The 24110-nt window shown below is 50.2% G+C and overlaps 2 protein-coding genes across 4 annotated transcripts in view; one reads left to right on the forward strand and one right to left on the reverse strand.

Annotated features, from left to right (window-relative positions):
* The first annotated feature begins 10252 nt into the window (after positions 1-10252).
* NUBP1 (NUBP iron-sulfur cluster assembly factor 1, cytosolic) lies at positions 10253-22935 on the forward strand. Of its 3 annotated transcripts, XM_084763498.1 has the most exons (11): positions 10253-10422; positions 10497-10601; positions 12058-12191; positions 16675-16743; positions 18857-18889; positions 19462-19552; positions 20203-20357; positions 20475-20585; positions 20834-20936; positions 21324-21407; positions 21712-22935. In XM_084763498.1, exons 1-11 carry the CDS (start codon positions 10404-10406, stop codon positions 21768-21770), a joined length of 963 nt encoding a protein of 320 aa, XP_084619624.1. In that variant the 5' UTR covers positions 10253-10403; the 3' UTR covers positions 21771-22935. The 3 variants fall into 3 exon arrangements, with proteins under 3 accessions (XP_084619624.1, XP_084619626.1, XP_084619625.1); XM_084763499.1 differs by lacking the exon at positions 10253-10422 and having other exon boundaries at positions 11957-12191; XM_084763500.1 differs by lacking the exons at positions 20834-20936; positions 21712-22935 and having other exon boundaries at positions 21324-21402.
* The window catches only part of TVP23A (trans-golgi network vesicle protein 23 homolog A), a 34636-nt gene continuing 32484 nt past the window's right edge, over positions 21959-24110 (reverse strand). The window contains exons 7-8 of the mRNA XM_084763501.1: positions 22714-22773; positions 21959-22095 (exon numbers count right to left, since the gene is read on the reverse strand). Coding sequence (XP_084619627.1) covers positions 22714-22773 — 60 coding nt within the window. The 3' untranslated portion in view covers positions 21959-22095. The remainder of the gene's footprint in view (positions 22096-22713; positions 22774-24110) is intronic.

A 24110-nucleotide genomic window follows, 5' to 3' on the forward strand; every position in this document is an offset into this window, starting at 1 on the left:
ATATGGCAGTCAGACCCAACTTATGGCTTTCTTCTTCCATCATGTGTGTCCCAGGGACAGAACTGAGGTCATCGAGCTAGGTGGCAAGCACTTTTACTCGTTGAACTATCTTGCCAATTCCTGTTTGATGACCCCCCCCCTCTCCCAGCAGACTTCTAAAGCAAATACCTTTATCCTCCCCTTCTGCAGATAAGAAAACTGGGGCTTAGAGACAAGAAGTGTCTCTTCTGTTACTCAGCTTCAGAAAGTTGGGGGTCAGTGTTGTGTGTTATGTCTGACGCCAGACACGTGCCTGCAACCCCTGAATAATCTTACTCCTCTCATCCTCTTTACCAACCTTCACTCAGAAGTCTTCGATCCCAGTCCACAAACCCTCAAGAGTGTTGCGGTTATGCTCAGACCCTACCCCACAATTCTGGCTGAGAGGTTGTGCAGGAGGAAGACCCAGGAGCTAGGACTTGCAAAATTACTATAGTTTCTGCCTGGGTGGGGAAGCCCTGCCTGCAAAGGGTAGATCCAGGTCTTCTAAAACTTTAAATACAAACGAAAGCTTTAATCATTTTTAAATGTAGTGCTGGAGACATAGCTCAGTGGATAAAGTGCTTGCCTTGCATGCACGAAGCCCTAGGTTCAACCCACAACACCTGATGTAGTTGTACATGTTTGTAATCCCAGCATTTGGGTAGTGGAGGCAGGAAGACCAGGGGTTGAGGTCATTTTGGGGTATATATTGAGTTCGAGGACATGTGAGATCCTATCTCTAAACAAACCCCTAATACACATCAGGCTAAGTTGCTATGCAGCACTTCGTGACAGCTACAGAGAGGTTGAACTCCAGGCAAGGCTGATGCTCAGATCTGTGGCTTGAGATATTAGCCCCAGGGAGCTGTTTTCAGAGATAAGAAATCCAAGAAGCAGAAATCACCTTGAGATTGTGTGGGCATTGCCTATATTTGTGGGTCACAAAGTCAAAAGATCCAAGTGGCACAACAGGGGGATAAAATGGAGCTGGAGGGCAAGGAACATCATCATCCCATGACAGGCGGGCTCACCCAGACAAGACGTGACAAGAGGTGGCCCAAGAACAGAACCTCCCATGGGCACAGGCCTTCAGACATTGCCCTGAGCATCTGTGAAGATTGGGCGGTTGGCAAAGTGATTGATTGCTCCTGAGCAAGGGAACTGAGTTTAGCATTTTGAGAAGTCCCCACCACCCACCCTGTCCTGTGCAGAGAGTGATCTGCGATGTCTAATGCTTTTGTTTTTGAGGGATTAAGTATACAGCAAGCAGGAGTTAAGAAACAAAACAGCGGGCAGCAGGAAGACAGGAGAGCATGGGACTAGACATGGCCTCAGAAAGCCCCCAGGGAAGTCCTGGGAACCAAAAGTGTCAGTTAGAGTTGACAAGGAGAGTCCTAGGCGGAAGATCTTCTTCTGAGTGACACTTCCAATCAGCAGTTTCCCCCACAGGCATTTTTTTTATAGCTTGGGACTGAGTCTTTTGCTCTGAAAGGGAATAACTTAGCTCCCAGCTATGTTCAAGGCCATGTTCTTACTGTAATGATTTACTTCCTTTCTGTTCCCATTTTCACTCTTGGCTAGTTTGCCATTCTCACTCCCCCTGCCCACAGTGCTGGGGTGGGGTGTGAGGCGGCCCATCCCCACACACGGGATCGTGCAGGACACTCTAAGGTACACGTACTTGAGTCTGAAGTACGAGGAAGGCAAACCTGCTGCAGCACCAGCTTCCGTATGAGCTCAAGCAGCATACAACACTGTACTAATATAATGTGTATTATCTACACTGTGAAGTGGAAGTTTCTAGTTTCTTTAAAAACTCAGTTGTGGCTGGGTGTGGTGGCGCACACCTTTAATCCCAGCACTCGGGAGGCAGAGGCAGGTGGATCGCTGTGAGTTCGAGGCCAGCCTGGTCTACAAAGTGAGTCCAGGACAGCCAAGGATACACAGAGAAACCCTGTCATGAAAAAACAAAACAAACAAACAAACAAAAAACCAAAACCAACTCAGTTGTGTCACATGATCTTTTCCCGGAAGCTGTCTTGTGAGAGGGCATGTGATGTTTAAAACAGACACGTGAGTGATATTTAGAAAGCAAATCAATAGAACAGCACAGACAACGAGATGATGCTGTGTACTGCGACAACACGCAATGCGGGTCTTCAATTTATAGAGAGAAATGTGCTGGAGAACTCCTAGTGGTGTCCGGCTGATTCCGGCCTCTTCTGCTGACTTGTGCCAGTTTGGTGGCTGTTTCTGCCGGATTGTGCCGCCACTGCTGATTCCTGTTGCTGTTTGGTGTTTGCTATTGGCCTGGACTGCTGGTGTCCTGACAATGCAGAGTGGAATTAGCCCAAGGAAGTAAGTCTAAAAAGGTCCCCATCCCCACCCCTGACCCCCACACTCCCCACACACCCCCACCCCGTTCCTGTTAATCTCTGTCTTCTCCTACCTCTGGTCGGTGGGCTGAAAGGGAGGTAGAAGCATTTGAGAGCCGTAAATAAAGTAGGATTTTGAAAAACCTAAGCCAACAACCCTGACCCAGGAACTTCTCCCTGCCCATTACCCTGGTCCCTCTGCCCTCCCCACCTCCTGCACCACCACCCCCAGCATCCTTCATCACCTTGGTCCTTTTCTGTCACAGTGTTTATCACACTGTAGTCATGCAATTGTCAAAGTGACTGCACCCAACGCTTTGCTCAGTTTGAGAATTAGTGCCTTGTTAGTCACGTGACCTAAAAAGTTTGCTTTGTTGTATTTGAATGAAAATGAGGACATGACTGCCCCTAGGTATGGCTGAGGAGAAGGCTTGTATTGTTGATATAGTGAGAGTGAGATAGGCAGAGGCCTCTGGAAGGACCCAGACTGAACTAAACCATGAGAGGAGGGAGTGGGAGAGAAGAGGGATGGGGCCGAAAGGACCAACATAGCGCACAGGAACGAAGATGGCATGTAGCCAAAATGGCTGCGAAGCTGGGGGAAGGGAAACAAAGTCCAGCCCTAGCTGCTGGGCTGGAGAGGTTTAGGGTAAGGGGCAGGGTGACAGTTGGTAGGAGGAGCCATGGGTATTGAGTGAGTCCCAGGTTTCCTTGGGACCTGACAGTATGTTATTGTATGTTTGATGTAAGAGTGCATGCAAGTGTTTGCGCGCGCCCATGTGTGTGAGTGTGCGTGCGTGCACACCTGTATGTGTGTCCCATAGAAGTCAGAAGAGGGGACTGAATCTCTGGAGCTGGAATTACAGGCAGCTGTGAGCTGCCTGACAGGAGTGCTGGCCAGAGAAGCCAGATCTTCTAAAAGAAGAGCAAGTGCTCTTAAGCATTGACCCATCTCTCTAGCCCTTTTGTTCGGAGACAGAGTCTTGCCATGCAGCCCTGGCTAGCCTCGGACTGGCAACAGAGTCTAGGCTGCCTTCAAACTCACAGTAATCCTACTTGAGCTAGGATCGCAGCAATGTAACATTGAGCCTGGCTCCTTGTCAGGTGTTCGCCTGGTTTTTTGCTGTTGGGGACTGAACCTAGGAATTTGCACAGGCTGTTTACACAGAGCTCTGCTACTGAGCTACATTTGTAATTTCACCATTAACTTTCTTAATTTTTCTTTTCTTTTCTTTTTTTCCAGACAGGATCTCACTATTACCTTTGGCTAGCCTGGAACTCCTTATGTAGACCAGGCTGGCCTCAACCTCGTAAAGATCCAGCTGCCTTTGTTCCCAAGTGCTGGGCCTAAAGGTGTGCACTACCACAAGTGTAATTATCTTAAACACTAGTTTTCTCATCCAAAAATGGAAGCAATAGGAGCCAGTAAATAGGATTGCTGAAAGGTACATATTAAGAAATTCATATAAACTGGGCATGGTGGCGCATGCCTGTAATCCCAGCGCTCAGGAGGTAGAGGCAGGTGGATCGCTGTGAGTTCGAGGCCAGCCTGGTCTACAAAGTGAGTCCAGGACAGCCAAGGCTACACAGAGAGATCCTGTCTCGAAAAACCAAAAAAAAAAAAAAAAGAAAAAGAAAAAAAAGAAATTCATTTAAAAACATATATACAACAGCAAGCAAATCTATGTTCAATAAAATGCTGGTAATGACAGATATATATATATATATATATCCTTAGTGTGAGGACAGGCAGAAATTGTGCTTCCGTTAAAACTTCTCTCTAATTGGAATTAAGGCCCATTTAATGTCTTAGTTACGGTTCTATTGCTATAAAGAGACACCATGGCCAAGGCAGTTCTTATAAAAGAAAACATTTATTGGGGCTGGCTTACAGTTCAGAGGTTTAGTCTTTTATCATCGTGGTGGAAAGCACAGCAGCTCACAGGCAGACATGGTGCTAGGGAAGGAGCTGAGTCCTACATCTTGACCCTAAGGCAGCAGGAGACTGGGTGCCACACTGGGCGTAGCTTGAGCATAGGAGACTGTAAAGCCCATCCCCCACAGTGACACAATTTCTCAAAAAAAGATCACACCTACTCCAATAAGGCCATACCGCCCAGTAGTGCCACTCCCTAGGGGCCAAGCATTCAGACGTATGAGCCGATGGGGGCCATTCCTATTGAAACCACATCCACTCCCCGGCCACCATAGGCTTATAGCCATAACATAATGTAGGAAGCATTTAGCCCAACTTCTGGCATCTCTAACCTCTTGGGGTCTCCAAGGCAATGCAAGCTTCGCCTTCAGAGCTTCACACAATGGACTTCCTGGGCCTCCATGCAGGGACACCCCTGCCACATGCCTGGCCTGGGAGATTCCATAACCCATTTCTTCTGTCCTTGGCTTTTTTTTTTTTTTTTTTTTTTTTTTTGGTTTTTCGAGACAGGGTCTCTCTGTGTAGCCTTGGCTGTCCTGGACCCGCTTTGTAGACCAGGCTGGCCTCGAACTCACAGCTATCCACCTGCCTCTGCCTCCCGAGTGCTGGGATTATAGGCGTGCGCCACCACGCCCGGCCTGTCCTTGGCTTTAAAGCCAGAACCACTTGGTCGAAGCTGCCAAGTTCTGCTGCTTGCTGGGGCTGGAACATGGCTGCCTCGTCCAATTACTTCTTCACCAGCTTTCTGTTTCCCACAGTTTCCCTCACTGCCTAAGCTTGGCTTTCCTGGAACTTGCTCGGTAGACAAGACTTGCCTGGAACTCAGAGATCTGCATGCCTCTGCCTCCTGTGTGCTGGAATTAAAGGCATAGAGCAAAAGCTTTTCTTGAATTCTCTTCACGAGACGGAAGCTTATCTGGGTGGGATACTGCCCTGAGGTGACCACTCCCTTAATTGCATTCAAGATCCTTGAACACAGGATTTAGCTCCATTCCACTTCCCGATGCGCCTTTAAGCCGTGAACCATACATTTTTTAATTTTTCATTTCTAAGCTTGCTATGTTTCATCAAAAAACACACGCTTCTGAAGAGTGAACTACGGAACACAGTCTATACTAGGCTGATCTGAGATTCCCTTTGCAAATGCAATTAATCTAAATCTTTCCAGCTTAGGCTCAGGCAGACTCTTCTGACTAGGGCAAAAAGCAGCCACATTCTTCACCAAAATATCGCAGGAACAATCTCTAGGCAACATCCTGAAGTTCTCCTCTGATGCCTTTTGAGGCACGTCTCCACAGTTCCAATCACCCCAGCCCCACTGTCTTCCATGTGGCTAGTAGCATGGCCCGTTAAGCCTCACTTAAAGCACTCCACTGCTTTCTACATTTCTTCAAACAAAAGCATGGCCAGGCCTGTCAGAGCAATACCCAGGTCCCCTGGTCCCAACTTCTGTCTTAGTTAGGGTTTCCATTGCTGTAAAGAGACACCACGACCAAGGCAACTCTTGTAAAGGACAGCAATTATTTGGGGCTGGCTTACAGTTTCAGAGGTTTAGTCTATTATTATCATGGTGGGGAACAAGGCCATCGTCCAGGCAGACATGGTGCTGGAGAAGGAACTAAGAGTCCTACATCTTAATCCAAAGGCAGCAAAAGGAGACTGTCTTCCACACTGAGATTGAGCATAGGAAGCTGCAGAGCCTGACCCCACATTGATACACTTCCTCCAATAAGGCCATCCCTCCTAATAGTGCAATTCCCCACTGGCCAAGCATTTAAAACACACGAGTCTATGGGGGCTATACCTGTGGGGTATGTAAGCTGGGTGACTAGGGAAAATAGGCATCAGGCTAGAGTGAGGTCTGAGACCAGTAGGAGTACACCCATTCCCTCTCTGCTTTCCCGCCTGCATACCCCCGGGGCACATAGCCTGCCAACCCCAACCCCACAATTCTCAAGGTAGTCACAGGTGGTCACGTAGCCTTGTATTTGGATGCAAATAGAGCATCACCAGCATCCCAGCCACAGCCAGTGATGTGCACCCATCCTGGAATCTCTCCCACTCCCGAAGGTTCATATAATAGTCCTCGTCCACCACGGATAAACTGGTACAAGCTCTTTCACTGAAGATGGTGTAAGAGTTGCTGTGTCACTGGGCTGCAACACTTGAAGGGCTATTTTGGAGAGGGCTTTCTCTCTCTCGACATTCACCACTGGACTCTCAAACCGGCCCGCCCAGCAGCCCTGCTGGACAAGCCCAAGCTCCTGCCACAGCCAGGCCTGGCACTGGAGCCAAGTTCCTGCCATCGCCCGGTCCAGTGCCCACCACCGAACTGCTCCTGCCTGCACCACTCGCTGTGTTGGCCGTCCAACTGTTCCACTCCAAAAGCTCTGTAACACTTAAAACCCCACCCCCACAGCACGCCCAGCTGGACCTGGATCCTGCAGACGCCACTTCATTCTTCCCGGGTTGGTGTGCAGGTGCCCAGTCACCCAGAGAAGGGAAGGAGGACTCAGAATCACACATACCTATTCAAACCACCCCACTCAAGAGGGCAAACACTCTGATACTGGAAACCTAACAACACACCAGTGCTGGTAAAGTCATGGATCAAGGGTAACCTACAACCACTACTTTACTAACTCTGCATAGTCCTTAACAGTGACATAAACATTTGCCCTTATACCTACAGTTAATGTAGCTCTCATCCTTAACCAAAGAAACTTCTCACTGCAACAGATGGAGACTATTACAGACAATCACAAGCAACCAAAATGCAGAGTTGTGGGGCCTGGACCTAATGGATACATCTACAAAACACTCCTGCCCTAAGGCTCAAGGAACACTGCAGAAGAGGGGGCGGAAAGATGTCTAACAAGGCCAGTGGAAAATCATCCTGCTCCTGGCCTGTCCCTGTTGGGGGATGGCTTTGCGCAAAAGAGATTGGTTCTAAAAGGGTTTTCAGGAGCTAAGGAATATTATAAAGTCACACCATACAACAAACCTCACACAAGAAATATACTGGGGGCGGGGAAAAACACAGAATGGTGGCCGCCTCTGAGTGGGAAGAGAGACAGCAGCAGTTTCTGGGACATGTAAAATTAAGGCTTTTCTATGTCCACTCTAGTTTCCAAATAATGACGCGAAGACCTATTATATTTATAAGTAGGCTTCAAGCACTATAGCTGGGCAGATACTCTTCTATTCTAACCCGACTATGATGGTCTGGACTTCTTCCCAGACACATGCTCCATACCTGCCCTGGCTGTTCCCTGTTCATCTTTGTCCTCATGGTAACTCCGTCATAGTAACCTGTCATCTCTGTCTTTCACCTGAGGCCCCCCTCGTGGGATTGGAAGTTTGGTTTTAACTCTCCTGCCCAGTTACAGGCTGTTCGGCTCTTTATTAACCAATCAGAGACAATGGAGGACCATTTTTACACAACATTGAGACAGGAGATGCTTCAATAATAATGACAATGCCAACATCTGGACTGGAACCAGATACAATGCAAAGTGCACAAAGCCATCCCCCAACAGGGGCAGGCCAGGGCAGGATGATTTTCCACTGGCCCTGTTAGTCAACTGAAAATTGCCCACATTCCAGAACCAGGTGCTCCCTCAACATCTACCCCGATTTCAATCACCATCACTGAAGGCCAGTCGGACACAATGTCATCACTGTTGCACATTTTCCCTATGTGCATGCCCCATACCCTCTATAAAGCAGCAACATCACAGCCTGCCTTTCTCTCTCCCTCCATCTCCCCTCCCTTTACCTCTCCCCGTGTCCTCTCCCCGTGTCCATTCCCACCCAGGTGTGGCCTTTTATGCCCTGCTCCAATAAATGCCTTGCATGAGGTCTGTTGAGTGGTGTGATTTTTGCGGCACGCCTTGGCCCCCGGTTGTAAGGATACCCTTTCAGGCCTGTTACGGTACAGTGTCTCCTACTAATGTCAGAAGCTACATGCACAAAGTCTCACCAACATAAACATTAGCTGAAGCAGGATGTCGCCAATACACATGCTAAAGGGGACAGGGGCAGGCCTCAACCCTATACAAAGACCTATAGCATTCTACAGGAATGCTGGGAACGGGAGCACTACTCTTCTTGAGGGAAGAACACACCAATTGGCGATCCAATACCAAACAGTCATCTTCGAAAACATACAAACAAATAACATTATACAAAGTGAACAATGTGTGTGTGTGTGTGTGTGTGTGTAAAATGTAATATATGCTGTGGAGGATTTACCAGAGAAGACTGCCAATAGAAAGTCTTTATTATTCAGGATCCCAGTGTAGCGCTCAGCCTTTCTCAAGCTTTTAAGCACAAAGCAGCATGCTCTGGGTTGACACACTTCAGTTAACAAGAATAGTTAGCCAGAAATGGACCTAAAGAAGCTAAAAGGCGCCGGGCGTTGGTGGCACGCCTTTAATCCCAGCACTCGGGAGGCAGAGGCAGGTGGATCGCTGTGAGTTCGAGGCCAGCCTGGTCTACAAAGTGAGTCCAGGATAGCCAAGGCTACACAGAGAAACCCTGTCTCGAAAAAACAAAACAAAACAAAAAACAAAAAACAAACAAACAAAAAAAGAAGCTAAAAGGCAGTATTGAGTATTGGTACATTCAGAGACTTTCCCAGAACTATATGGACTTTGATGGATTAGGTCTTGTTTTCACTTTGGCAGGTGGTGCTGTCTACGTGCTGAGTTTTACAGCCTGAGTGGTACTTCCATCATGGAGTCAGTTCAGCTGAGGTCTGGGACCCAGTTACGATAACAACAACAACAACAACAAAAAGAGGCTATGAATTTGCTAGACAGTGAGGAGAGGTATATGGGAGGGTTTGGAGGGAGAAAAGGGAAGGGAGAGTTGATGTAATTATCTCAAAAATAAATGAAAATGTTTAGGATCATTAAATTAAAATGGTAACAACCACCACCACCTTATGTCAAAGTTGTACTCAGTGCTGCTCCCATAGCTGTGCCCCTGAACAGGATGCCTGCACGTGTCTAAAACACTGCTCCACCGAAGCAGCCAGGCTCCCAGGTGAAATGGGTGCAGCCAGAACAGTGGGAGCCTGGACAAGTCAAAGAATGCTAGTAAGAGCTCCCCAAAAACCGGGGTGACCATCCAAAGGACATAGGAGTAGGTTTGAAGGTTTCACTGAACCCTCACACTTTTTACTTTTGAGGGTAACAAAACATAAAACAAAGTATTACTGTTAATAGCATAACAGTTTTAATTGTTTGTTTTTATTTTTATTTTTTAGCCCCAGGAGCCAGGAGGTGGTGGTGGTGCACATTGTAATCCCAGCAGCCAGAAGGTGGAGGCAGGAGGAGCAATGAGACCGTGCCCTCCCGGGGGTTGAATTTATGGCTTGTTTGCTAGACAGGTACTCTACCCTTGAGCTACACTTCTCAGTCAAGCAGGGCAAGAAATCCATTCATTCAAGGTCAGCCTGGGCAGAAGAGAAGAGGGGAGGAGTTTTTGTTTGTTTGTTTTTCAATTTTTAGTATTTCAGACTACAGGATTTCACGTATGACAGGTTAGGCACTCTGCCAACTGAGCCTCTAGCCCAGCCTGTAACGAAATCGAGGGTAGGGCAGATTATTTGAAACTGAGTTAATATTGACATTGCTTGTTCTTTTACTAGTAACACTGCATCAACACTGAGGTCATGGAGAGTAACGTTTTTTTGACGACAGGATCCATACTTTTAAAAACCTTACTATTGTGCATTATGTCAGAGGACAACTTGCAAGAATCCGACTCCATCTTCTCTTTCCACCAATATGAGTTCTGTAATTCGAACGCAAGCGCTCAGACTTGCTCAACAGCGCCTTTACTCGAAGAGCCACTTCGTCCGTTCAGACGGCGAACTATTTTTAAGACCGTCTGAATTTTAGAGGGGACAGACATGGGTGCCCCACCCACGGCACACAGAGTCTTGCGCGTGCGCAGTCGCAGCTAGCGAGACCTTTTTCACTTGGCCGGAGAGTCAGACTGAACCTGCGAGGCGGAAACACGCCCCTGGAGTTCCGGGAGCGCCGCACGGGAAGAGCTGCAGCATGGAGGAGGCGCCCCACGGTGAGTTGGCGTAGGGCGCGTGGGTGGCGCCGCCGGGACCGAGCCGCTCTGACTGTGCCCTTGTCTCCTTGCAGGCTGCCCCGGGGCCGACAGCGCCCAGGCGGGCCGAGGCGCCTCGTGCCAGGGATGCCCCAACCAGAGACTGTGCGCGTCGGGAGCCGGCGCCGCACCGGACCCGGGTAAGGAAGGGGCGGGCAGATCAGGAAGTGGAAGGGGCGGGATTTGAGGGATGAATGACAGCGACTAGTGGGCAGTGTTGTTTTGGGGGGGGGGGCGGTATGGCGCGGGAGGCGGAGCTTGTGCAGCGAGTGGCGGCTTTAAAACTCACTTAGTGGAGGAAAGTGGTGAAAATGGAGGCTGAGTCTGATCTGTGATCGTTAGGGAACCAAAAGGTGTACTGAAGTCAGCTTGCTGGCTCAACCCCCCCCCCTGCGCCCCCCCAGTTCGAAGGCAGCCTGTGCAACAGGATGAGACCCCTGTATAAATGAATGAATAAACGCGTGCTTGTAATCTCAGCAGTTAAGTTTTGACTTTTAGAAGTGGATCAAGAGTCATCCTTAATTACATAGCGAGTTAGAGGCCAGCCTGGGCTTAGATGAGACCCTGTCTCAACACCAACCAACCAACCAACCAACCAAAAACCAAAATTCACTAACTAAATAGAGGACCTTAAAGAAAGCTAGAATAGAAAAAAAGTGATGTGGGGCAGGGCCAGAGCTTGAGTGACCACCGCTGACCTACACAAGGGCGAGCTCAGAGGGGAGAGTGGATATTTAGTCTTCCCAGGCCTGAGTCCTAGCATGCGTCTGTCACAGATCACTGAGGCGCTGGCTGTGGCAGGGAAAAGAATCCTTCCTTTTAAGGAGTGCGTCCAGCAGAAATGGGTGTTTATTACCTTGGTGGAGAGACAGCTGTGAGAGTGAGGCCAAAATGGGGAGGAGAAACTGTGCAAACACATGAAACCCATCAGGGATAAGGGGGAAGATTGAAGGCTTACCTGGAAGGGTCTTGGGGGGATTCCGAGAGGCTGGCCTTGATTGTCGGCTCACCTGCAAACTGACTTTGAGCGAGACTTCTGAATGCTTTCCTCATGAAGAATAGTTAGGCCACAGTATAGGGAGACATTGGGAGCGCAGTGAGTTACCGGGGTGGGTGCTAACTGTGAGCCTGTCTGTCAGAGTTTCTCATCCTGGGCACTAGGGACATTTGAGGCTGAACATTCCTCATTACTGGGGCTCTCCTGTGCTTAAGACACTTAGCATCGGCCAGATGCCAGTAGTAGCCCCTCCTTGTGACATCCAAATAATTTCTGCTGATGTTGACAGATGTCCCCTGGGTTGTAAAGTTTTACTGTCTGCAAGGTTCTGTTCAGGAGCTGAGGCTTTGAAAACCCTGCCCTTCTGGAAGCCTGTGTCCTACAGGATGAGGCACTGTGCAAGTCAAACAAGACGATTGCAGGCTGGTAGTAACCATATTGTCTTCCTAGCACATTTATTAGTATTTTGCTGAGGCAGTGTCTCATAAATTGCCTTAGAGACAGCTTAAAGAGAGCGACTCTCGTCCTGGCCCTTTGGAAGAGGGACACTCGGAGCTGAGGCAGGCAGGGAAATCATCACCTTAACTGATCCTTTGCAGCTGTGGAGAAAATCAAAGAGAAAATGAAGACAGTGAAACACAAAGTCTTGGTGCTGTCTGGGAAAGGCGGCGTTGGAAAAAGCACCTTCAGTGCTCACCTTGCCCACGGCCTGGCGGAGGACGGAGACACACAGGTGGGGCCCTGGGCTGAGCTGGGAGGTACTCCTGTGTCAGAAGCTCCTCAGGGCTTCAGAGACTGATTCTTAGACTCCAGGGGCTGGCCTGTCTGTCTGTCTGTCTCTCTCTCTCTCTTTAAATATTTTATTTATTTATTACATTTATACACCAGAAGAGGGTGTCAGATCATACTATAGATGGCTGTGAGCCACCATGTGGTTGCTGGGAATTGAACTCAGGGCCTCTGGAAGAACAGACAGTGCTCTTAACCTCTGAGCCATCTCTCCAGCCCCAGCCTCTCTGTCTTGAGCCTGCAGAGATGAGCTGCCTGGCCACTGGCTCAGGGGTTTCACTGGGTTCTCTAACCAAGAGGACAGAGGGGAGCATGCCTCTTCGAAGTCTGACTGTTATCTAACACTGGGACCTCTATAAGGGACATCTGCCACTTATAAAGCTCTTCCTATTGTCTTTCTTTTTTTTTCTCCCTTTCTTTATCTTTCTGTTGTCTTGAAGTCCAGATCCTGCAACTGTCTTTTGGTCCATCTCCTGTGAGCTAACAATGGTATTAAATATTTAAATGGTCATTTCTCACATCATGCAAGCACCTATATATTATTACTTTTTTTGTTTTGTTTTGTTTTGTTTTGGGTTTTTTGTCCATAAAGCAGAAGCTATTTTCTGTTTGCTTCTGACAGAAATTACCCTTCCTAGGCCCTTCATCTCAAGTGTACAGACAAGTGTGAAATTGGAATCACCTCACCAGACCATGTGGTAGTGCTTATATTCCTAGCATTTTGGAACAGGAGGATTTTGAAATCAAGGCCAGCCATGGCTACAGAGTGAGACTCTGTCTCAAAACAGATAAGCTAATTCACATTCCCAGTCCTGTGCTTTGGGTGCCCGCTTTAATAAAGGGGTAGTGTTAGCCAAGAGCACGCAGGTTCATATCCCAGCTCTGCCACGTCACCGCGGATGCCTGTGCTGTTCCCAGGCTCTCTCTGATTCCATTGTCTCCTCCTCCTCCTTCTCACTGCATTTGCTAACTGACATCCGGAGGATGGTTGCTTCTAGAACTGGGCTGCAGCCTACCCAACCCACAGCACAGAGCAGGTTAAATGGACTTATCTGTTGATGATTCTGTTAGGGCACAACCTCATGCCGCCAGAGGGTCAGGCTTGTCTTGCCTAGTACAGTGGAATCTTCTTATCACACTGTCTGAATTTTCCTCAAGAGCTGGGGCTGGAGTCCAGTGGTGGAGTGTTTGACATGTGCAAGGTCCCTGGTTCATCCCCAGAGCAGCTGCCCGTCCTCCCGCCAAAAGGACAAAAACTGACCTGTGTTGGCCAGGATGAGCTTTGGACCTGGGGCTGTCAGGAATATCACTACAGCTGAGTAACCACAGTCTCTGCCCCAGCCAGGCGTGGGAAGCTGTGTTCACATGCCTGTCTTCCTTACAGGAGCATCTCGATACACACTTGTCCAGATCTTTCAGTATGTAGTCTAGTGTGGAGACACAACCTGGAAAGCTGTATTTCTTTATGCAGTATGGTTGTTTAAAAAAAAAATGAGGTGGGTGTGCTGGCTCACACCTGTATTGTTGGAATTTGAGAGGGTTGCCAAGAGTTCCAGACCGGCCTGGGCTACAGAGTGAGACTGTCTCACAAATGGAAGCAGCTTGTAGGAAAGTCTGCATTCTCTGGGAAGCATCATGGCAGTGGCTGCGGGACTGTCTGCGGTGCACCGTGTCGTGCAGTGAGCACCGCACAACTTCTCCAGCCCTTAGGGCGCCTCCTGTGGTACAGTAGAAGCCTGGCCCTCAGTCTGCTCCAAGTTGCTGTTTGTCGTCTTGTTCGGAAAAGGCCTTCAGTAAAGACAGCAGAAGTGGAGTTGAGTCTTGACGTATACACGTGTTCGTACACATGTGCACACAGACAGACAGACAGACAGACACATACATACTTATACACACATGCACATTTGTAGGCAGAGGAAGGAAGATGTATGTAAATGAACTAGGAGCCTTTGTAGTGTAAGCCAAAGGACTAAGAGGATCACATGTCAGCTTCCACTGCAGGGGTTCAGCCTCCCCCCCCCCCCCCCCCCGCCTTCCCGAAAGTACCAATGGATGACCTTGGGTACCATGGACCAAAAGGGAACAGCATCAGTACTGTCATTTAGGGTACTCGAGGAAGCACCCGAGACCCTTCCCTGGGGATTATAGGCGTCCCAGCATATAAGGCAGCTCCCCCCCTGGAAAGGGTCAGCTGGAAGCAGGCTGTCCATTTGGAGAAGGAGTTGAGCATCTTTGCTAAAGTGCCTTAACCCACAAGCAATCACTTTACAGGCCAGAAGCTCAGACAAGACTGAGGGAGAAGCCGCCAGGCGAAGTGGCTTCTTGGAAGGTGCAGAGTTAAAACTAAGACCCTGTTAGGGAAGAAAGTTCACATTTTAAGGGGTCAGAGTTGACAGCTGCACAGCACTGCCGTTCCCCACTTCCTGTGAGAAGGCCTCCTGGCCACCAGCAGCTGCAAGGTCCTGGGGAGAGATAGGCACAGGCTTGGTTCTCAGCAGATGCTCACGAGCCTGACCTAGGCAGAAGAGGAACGAAATTAGTTGTTGTGATGGCAACTCAGACACAGTCTGCCCATGGGGAGCACCCCAGGAAGACCCTGGGCATAGCTTGTCACAGCCTTCCTGGACCAGGGATGACCGTCAATCTGGGTAGTGCATCCTGGTATCAGTTGGTTCAGCCCCTTCTCTGGCTTGTGGGAAGAATCTTTCCTCAAAAGGGATGAGTGAGCCAAGTGGGTTGCAGAGAAGCTCAGCTTTCCCACTTACAGACTTGGGTCCCATCCCCAGGGGACAGATGTCCCTCTGCTGCACTTTTGGGCCAGGCCAGCAGAGGATGCAGGAGACAAACAGGATCTTAGTGATGAAATCCCGCATCCCTCTCCATCACCAGCAGCACTCTCAGCCAGAATATAGAGGAAGTGGGACCGAGGAGAGCACGTGGCAAGGTCCAGAGTTCCCCTGAGGTGCTGCGCTCTGCGTCCCTGACCACCGGCTGCGAGTGCTGCTGCCGGCTTCAGCTGTCAGGCAGGTCAGGGAGTGACTTGACAGAAGTCTTCTGAGACTACCTAAGTCCCCAAGAAGAATTTCTCAGATCCCTTTCATGTTGTTAATGATTATTTTTCTGGGTACGTGTATCTGTGAGTGCCGAGTGTGTGCAGGTACCTGGAGAGGCCAGGAGAAGGTGTTGGATCCCTTGGAGCTGGAGTCACAGGCAGCTGTGAGCCGCCCAGCATGGGTTTTGGGAACCCAACTTGAGTACTCTGAAGGGCAGCACTTGTTCCTCCCTTCCGAGCCACCCCGCCAGCCCCTGCCTCCTTCCTCCTCCTCATTCTTCTAGGGTTAAAACAGAGAGGGGTCAAAAATCCAAGCCTCCGGTGCCTGCGCCCTTCCCAGCACACTATCTGGCCTGCACAGGAGGCCTGAGCAGAGATTATGGCTGACATCTAGGCAAGCCCCATTTTCCTGTGACCAAACTGACAACAAGTTCTCAAAACAGCCTTTAAATAGCCTGACGTGGTGCACGCCTTAAATCCTAGCACTGGGAGGCAGAGGCGGGCATATCTCTCTCTGTGAGTTCAAGGTCTACAAAGAGAGTCCCAGGGCAGCCAGGGCTACTACATAGAGAAACCCTATCTCAAAAAAAAAAAAAAAAAAAAAAAGATGTGGGCTGGAAAGATGGCTCAGTGGTTACGAGCACTGACTGCCTTTTAAGAGGATCTAGGTTCAATTCTCAGCGCCCATATGGTGACTCACAAGTGTCTAACTCCAGTTCCAGGGCATCCGATGTGCTCTTATGGCCCACATGGACACCGGGCACGCATGAAGTGCACATGCATGCACATAGGCAAGACACCCATACACATAAAATTAAAAAGGTGTGTGGTGGGGTATGTGCACAGGTGCAGTGCCTTTGGAGGCCAGAAGGGGGTGCCAGATCCCCTGAAACTAGAGTTCCAGATGGTCTGAGCCACCCGTCATGTCCATTTCAGGCTGTCTTTAACAGAAGCATGTTCTCGTAAGATCTAAGCCATCTCGCTGTGTAGGCCTGGTGCTGTGTTGGGAAGAGCACCAGCACTGGAGACTTGGACTTGTGTCCCATCTCTGTTCTTTGCTCTTTGAACAAGTCCCTGGGCCTCCTTGAACCTCAGCGTTATCTTCTGTGATGCAGAAGCCACTATAGACTCCTAGGCGGAGTGAACTACATCTCTCTGTGTTCTGATGGCCTGCTGTAAGACCGCCTTGTCCCACCCTGGGGGCTGTGTGGATGACTGTGGCCCCAGGACTTCCTGGAAGGTCTGAGTTAACATCTTTCCCATGAGAAAGTGGAAGCTCAGCCGGCTGTTGCTGTGTGCCGTCCGTGCCCCGCCCCACTGCGCATGTCTCCAGGTCTAGCGGTCAGTGAAGTCCACTGTCTCTCCTCCTCTGCAGGTCGCTCTTCTGGATGTCGACATCTGTGGGCCATCGATTCCGAAGATCATGGGCTTAGAAGGAGAGAAGGTGATGGCTGTCGGGGAGCTCGGCTGCTTCTCTCTGGGCAAACACATGCAGTATAGCCCCTCTGCCTCCTTCTCATCAGCCGTGGATTAGATATAAAGTGCATCCACATGTGTGAGAAGCATTGGCTTTGGGGCCTTTTATGGCTAGGAGAGGGAAACAGCAAGCAGAATGCAGAAGTGAGAGGCGGAAATGCAGCTCGGAGCAGTAGGTAACTCGGGGCCAGGGTTAGCTTGGGTCCACACTGTCAGTGCCGTGGTCTCCTCTAGGGAGCCGAGACCCTGACTGTGGTGCTGGTGAGTTACACAGCGCAGAGCAATAGAGCTCTCTGCCACTGCCCTCATTCTGGAAGGACCCCTGGTGGTGTGCAGAAGCAGGGCTGGGCCTCAGATGCCGCAGGCAGTGCTGTTTCCATAGCTCCAGGTCTCTTCCAGGCATACAGTGTCCATCAAGGCAGATGGGAGAGTGCAGAGGACAGGAGGCCAAGGCTAGAGAGGGGTCAGCTTCAGCAAAGAGTAGAGGGACAGGCTTCCCGTATATAGAGCTGAGGAGACAACAGCAGCCTCAGCCTCAGCAAATAGGAAGTCACCCAGGCTCATGTTGGTAGCACAGCCAAGGCCTCGGTGTGCATCTGAGGGAGCTCATATGTGCAGTGGCACCCATCTTGAAGAAGAAGGCAGCATTGTGCCCCAGTCAGCAGGCACGCCAACATGGGATAGGCTACTGTAGTAGTAGGGTGTCTCGTGAACAAAAGTTTAGCCAAGCATAGTGGTGCAAGCTGTCGCCCAGCTTGGGAGGGGGAGTCAGGAGGATCAGTTGGTTTGGGGGTGGAGGGTGATGTCAGGACTCTGTCTGGAAAACTGAAAGAGGAGAAGGCACGGCCTGGTGTGTAGGTGGCAGCTGCCTAAGTTGTAGTTTCATAAGAAGCAAGGCCTAGCCTAGCCCTAGAGGTCCAGGCCCAGGCGACTCTGGGCCCTTGCCCCTGTGGCTGTGTCCTGTGTCAGGAACTGACTGGGCCAGGGTATTTTTGTATGTTTTTGTTTGTTTGTTAGACAAACTCACTGAGTAGCCCTGGCTGGCCTAGAACTTAGAGAGATCCACTTGCCACAGCTTCCTGAGTGTTGGTATCAAAGGTGTGTGCCATCACACCACACCCAAGGGCAGCTTATAAAATATATTTTCACGTGGGGGGGTTACCTGCATGTGTGTCTGGGCATCACATGCTCATAGTGCCCCAAAAGTTCCAAAGTGGACTCAGATCCTCAGGACGTGGAATTGCAGACAGACATGAGCACTCACCATGCAGGTGCTAGGAACTGAGCCCAGGTCCTTGGGAAGAGCAGTCAGTGCTTTTAACTGCTGAGCCTTCTCTGCCACTGCCTCAGGGCATCCTTGAGTCAGCTGTGGCACTAAAGGTCATTCTCCTGTCTGCTTCTGTGCATACCAGCCTGGCTGCCTTCCAAGGCAGCAGCTGGCCAGCCTCAGAGCTGTACCTGAGGTTGACTAATTATGGTCCCTTGACAAGGACAGGGATGGAGCACTTGTATTAAATGTGGTCTTCATTTCTTTCTTTCTTTCTTTCTTTCTTTCTTTCTTTCTTTCTTTCTTTCTTTCTTTTTAAAGACTTATTTATTAAGTATACAGTGTTTTGCCTACATGTAACCTGCACTCTAGAAGAGGGCATCAGATCACATTATGGATGGTGTGAGCCACCATGTGGTTGCTGGGACTTGAACTCAGGGCCCTTGGAAGAGCAGCCAGTGCTCTTACCTTCTGAGCCATCTCTCCAGCCCATGGTCTTCATTTCTCAACCCTCCAGGAACCCTGCACCTGCTGAGGGCTAGCAGGTGAAGTGCTTGCTGCCGAACCTGATGCCCGGAGTTCTGGGATCCTCATGGTAGAAAGAGGGTCCTGAAGGTTGTCCTCTGACTTCTGTCTACATCTTGTCATGAGATGTATAGGCGCACACACACACTAAATAAAAGTAACTTAAAGCTTTTTAATTGAAGGGTGGAGTACAGGATGGGGAATTGCACAGTGTGAAGCTGGGTTTTGTACATCAGTGATGATGTAAGCAGAGTGCACAGTAACAAGAGTGACCATCGTGTTCCCGCAGGTTCACCAGAGTGGCTCGGGCTGGTCTCCAGTGGTGAGTTGGCCTTACTGGGGAGGCAGTGTGTGGGTTCAGTGTCTCTTGATGAGCTGTTGGAAGTGGGAGTTGGCAAAAATAATTGCTCAAGTTGAAGGCTTACTGAGACTGTTTTTCGGGCATAGAGGTCAGACCAAGGACTGGCAGGCCTTGTCTGACGGGGCCCATGGGCCTGTGCTCTCGGGCTCCATAGCCTCAAAGCGGTGCTGTGGGGCTGAATGACCAGTGTGTCCAGGCAAACCTCACCTATAAGACTGGACGATTGGGTCTGTGCTGACCCTGTTAGGACACCCGAGGAGACATATTTTAGTTTCACTGACTTGTTGCTGAGGCAAAGGCCACACTTGGCCTCTTGTAGAGCCCTCCATGGCCACGTGGTTCTCAAAAATGTTTTGAGGCCGCAGCTGCAAAGAGCAAATGCAGGTGCGAGGCATGTGATAACCTTTATTCTGCTTTTTTTTTTTTAACCAGTTCCTTGGGAAGTGCCCACTTGTGGTTTTGTGTAGATGTGTCATGCCCTTGTTCCCCGCAAGCGACCATGTTTCTCCCCCTAACCCTCATTCCCACTGCAGTACGTGGAGGACAACCTGGGCGTGATGTCTGTGGGTTTCCTGCTCAGCAGCCCCGATGATGCTGTCATCTGGAGGGGACCCAAGAAGAATGGTTTGTCATTCTGCTCCTCGGCCTCCCATCCCTGGCTCTGCCACATCTATAGACTGCTGGGCGGGGAGGCTGCAGGCTCCTGCTGGGCTTTGTGCTGCGCTGATGCTGTTCTGGTTCTGGGGAGGAAGCCCAGGACCTCCCGCATACTAGTGCTCTGCCCTGGAGCCACATCCTAGCCTGCAGTGTGTTCTGTCTAAGCGCCCGCCCTCCCTGTTAAAGAAAACTGTGGCAAACACCAGTGTCCAGTGTAGACATTTTATTAGCCACTATGAGTTTTCCTGCCCTTGAGACTTGGAAGATCCTGAAGTTATTTGTGGTGTGGTGTCATGTGGCTGGCTTGTGTCAAGGAGGGAAGTGTGGAGTAAAACCCCTTGCTGGCTCAGTGCCAGGGAAATCTCAGAAAGCAGGGCTGGGGCAAGCACCTTCTCTCACTATTGACACTTCGGCCACATGTTGGGGCAACATGTTTCTGCCATACATAATGATAGTGGCATCCCTGACCTGATCATGGCCAGCCACCATGTCCCCCTGGGGACAGCAGTGTCACTCTGTTGAGGCTGTGAATGTAGGCCAAGTGCTCACACAGACTGAAAGATGCTCCTGGAGATGTGTGCCAGCAGGAAGGCACACTCAGCCTTGCCCACTTGCAGGTATGATCAAGCAGTTCCTCCGAGACGTAGACTGGGGAGATGTGGACTACCTCATCATAGACACCCCACCCGGCACATCTGATGAGCACCTCTCAGTTGTCCAGTATCTGGGTGCGGCACATGTTGATGGGGCAGTGATCCTCACCACCCCTCAGGTGAGTGAGCACCAAGCCATGGTCATGGTCCCCCACACTCCGATGGTGTGCCCACGGTGGTGTCCCGCCATTCCCTGGGCCACACATGTGAGATTACTGCTCTGTGACCCTTGCCAGGAAGTAGCCCTCCAGGATGTCCGGAAGGAGATCAGCTTCTGCCACAAGGTGGCGCTGCCTATCATCGGTGTGGTGGAGAACATGAGTGGCTTCATCTGCCCCAAGTGCAAGGTGAGGGTCCCTAGTGCTGGCTCACAGCACACCCGTGTCCTAGTGGGGAGCCAGAGGGTAAGGATGGTTCTCTTGGGAGCTATGTCTGCTCTACCTGCTGTGTTGGGGAAGGCGGGGTCTCTGTCAAGCCCTCTACTACTGCCTGAGTGAAGATGCTTTGGAGTTTCATATCCAAAATAAGCTGCTGTGTAAAACGCCTGGAAACTAGTGTGTCCTCAGGCACAGCTTCCTCCTCGTTCTGCTCACAGAAAGAGTCTCAGATCTTCCCCCCCACGACCGGGGGTGCAGAGGCCATGTGCCAGGACCTGAAGATCCCTCTTCTGGGCAAAGTGCCGCTGGATCCACACATAGGTGAGTCCGAACGCTGCCCTTCTGAGGGGCCTGTGCTGCTTGCACAGCCATCTTGTAGCTCAAGGGCTTGGTATGCAGGACCAGCCGTGGTGGGTCAGAGTCAGACCCCTCACAGCTCCTAGAGGCTGCAGCCATAGGAGAGAAGCACTGAGGCCTGGGATAGGCCTTAAATCTACCTCTGTGAAATCCCACCACGTGCTCCTAGGACTGCAGGGCCCTTGCCCTGAGAACAGCCCACTTAGCTCCAGTGTGCTGGCATTGACCTGCTATTGGGGACCATGGTGAGTCTCCTAGGATCCTTGCGTGGGGAGCCACAGGCAGCCATGCCGCAGCAAGCACAAAAGAGGGACGTTTTCAGAAGGGGCTCATTTCTCTTGTCTCTTTAAGGTAAGAGCTGTGACAAAGGCCAGTCTTTTTTTGCTGAAGCCCCAGATTCACCAGCCACAGCAGCCTACAGAAGTATAATTCAAAGTAAGTGTTTGAGCCCTTTACAGTAGGCGGTCACCTAGAGGAGCGAAGTGGGTTACTCTGCCAGCCCTAGGGTGGCAGCGGGATGCTCAGCTTGGCTTCTCAGCCCAGGAGACCACAAGACTGTCCTCGTGTGTCAGTGTTGTAAGCTAATTCTTAGTTTGAGAAGCGGGGGAGGATGAATTTTATAGCATAGGAAATACACATCACTAAGACCAGTAAAACTGATTAAAATCTTAACTGTGAGCCAAAGCAAGCCATGGGCAGAGGTGATGGGCGAGAACTCACCCCTCAACTTGCCTTTCAGGGATCCGAGAGTTCTGTAGTTCTCATCAGTCACATAATGAAAACCTCATCAGTTCCTGAAGTGGGGCAGAACCAAGTGCCACCTGCTGACTACAGAACTGGCAGGCCACACGTCCAGCCACACCTGGTCAACAGGGGACAAATGGGGCCATGGCCACCAGATACTGACCGGATTTGAAGTCACTTCCTTAAGACACTTTAATCATCATCTGCATATTTCCTCAAGCTCAAAGGTACAGGCACTCTGCATCTCGGTGTCATTCACCGCCAAATAAAACTGTCTCCTCGAAGCTGTCCCTTAGGCCCTGCTTTCTGGAATCCAAGGGACTAGGAACCCTCTGGGTCACAGGACTCCCAGGAGCTGTTTCTGCCTCAAGTGATGAGCCTAGGGAGAGATAGAAGGAGGATTCTGTCTCACACAGAGGCCACGGTCCTCCCTCACGTGATGGAGGGAGAACAATCACAGCCTCTGCCCACACTGGTCTCCAGCCCTGTGTCATGCTGGGATCCTTGTGAATTCTTTGACTAGGGGCCATCAAAACCCTTAGAAAAGCCTGTAAAGCCACCTGTGTGGTGACAGGTACCCTAAAAACATCCGGTAATTCCCTGGGTCCCAGGCAAACCATTTCCTGACTCTGTGAGAGACAGATGTCACTGTCCTAAGAAGGATCTGGGACCAAGATGTAGAACTGAGAGCTGCTGAGGGAAGTCGTTCCAGATTTCCACACCACTGTGGCATGACTGGAAGGCGGGCAGCCCCCTGCCCTGTCCTCCCCTTCTCCTTTACAAGTGTGCTCATGGGGTGTGCCAGCCCCTGTGAGGCAGATGCATCCTATCTGAAGGTCCATGGGTCTGGGGCAGGCCCTAAGCATTAGGGTCCAGCTTGGACTTGCTCCAGGTCAACTTGGAGGACTGGGCAGAGTCCACCTAACCGTGTGGCACAGCTGGTCAGGAGCTGCATGTCCCAGGAGTGCCCAGGCTCTAGCCTGCATCCTTTGCTCACCTAACGCTGGTGGATGTCCAACCCTTCAAGCCTGGGCTTCTGAAAGTCACCTGGGGAAGCCTGCAAGGTAAGAAGAACCATGACTGTCCCAACGAAGACCAGGCTCGCTGGGTGGACCCATAGCCACGGGCAGCATTGATCAGACCACTGCACAGCGAAGCTGTAGACCAAACACTCATCTGTCCCTCCCTTTGATAAATAGCTCCTGCTTTCAAAACCAAATCAAGGCTTTGTCATTCTTTCCTTAATTCTGTGGGTGTGTGTTGTGTAAGGGTGTGTGCATGCATGTGTGTGTGTCTATGCCTGTGTGTTGTTTTGTTTTTCTTTTTTGTAAAATGTGGCTTTTAAAATGGCAGGCAGAAAAGCTGAGCGTGGTGGTAGATGCCTTTAATCCCAGCACTCAGGAGGCAGAGGCAGGCAGATGAGTTTAAGGCCAGCGTGGTCTACAAAGTGAGTCCAGGACAGCCAAGGCTACACAGAGAAACCCTGTCTCAAAAAAAGGAGGAGGAAGAGGAGGAGGAAAGAAAAAAAGAAAAAGAAAAAACCTGGCAGAGGCTGGAGAGATGATTTAGTGCGTGTGTGTATATGTGCAGGCTTGTGCATTCCATGATGCACCTGTGGGGGAGGACAACTTTTGGAGAGGTAGTTCTCTGTTTCCACCGTATTTTTGAGGTGGAGTCTCCCATTTGTCTGCACTGTGTACCCCAAGCTGCTTGGCCCATGAGCTTCTGTGTCTACCTCTGGTCTTACTGGAGTGCTGTGATTATAGCCACCATATCTGGCTTTTGTGAATTCTTGAGATTGAATTTAGGTCGTCAGGCTGACATATCCAGTGCCTTTATCCACTGAGCCATCCCGCTGGCCAATTCTGAGGTTTTGTTTTAATTATTTAATTTTATGTGTGGGAGTGTTTTGCCTGAATGAATGTATGTGTGTGTAACGTGAGCTGGTGGCTGTCAGAAGAGGGCGTCAGATCCCCTGGAACTGGAGTTACAGAGAAGATGACTGAGCTGCCTTGTGGGTGCTGGGAGCCAAATCTGGGACCTCTGCAAGAGCTATAAGTGCTCCAAACTGCTGAGCCCCCAATTCTATAGTTTTAAATATCACTTTAAGCAATAGTCACAAAGTGTCAAGCGGTGCACTGGTGGGTGCCAGGAGCTAGGAACAAATGGAGAGCTAGTGTCTAAAGGACAGTGCTCCTGTCTGAAGTGAGAAAGTTCTGGAGCTAGACTCTGTGGCATCTGTGCAGTGCTGTCCCTAGACCTAACTGGCCTATTGTGCTTTTTAAAAAGTGTTTGTTTATTGAGACAGGGTCTCACTAAATAGCCCTGACTGGACTGGAACTCATGTAGACCAGGCTGGCCTAAAACCCACATCCGCTTGCCTTTGCCTCCCGA

The sequence above is a fragment of the Acomys minous genome, assembly GCF_964271855.1.
Source record: "Acomys minous genome assembly, chromosome: 16".
Taxonomy (NCBI): Eukaryota; Metazoa; Chordata; class Mammalia; order Rodentia; family Muridae; genus Acomys; species Acomys minous.

What these genes read in the sequence shown, in the direction of transcription:
- NUBP1 (XM_084763498.1), top strand. An exon ending in CGGAGGACGGAGACACACAG is followed by an intron (nt 12,192 to 16,674) that starts GTGGGGCCCTGG and finishes CCTCCTCTGCAG; the next exon opens with GTCGCTCTTCTGGATGTCGA. An exon ending in TCATCTGCCCCAAGTGCAAG is followed by an intron (nt 20,586 to 20,833) that starts GTGAGGGTCCCT and finishes TTCTGCTCACAG; the next exon opens with AAAGAGTCTCAGATCTTCCC.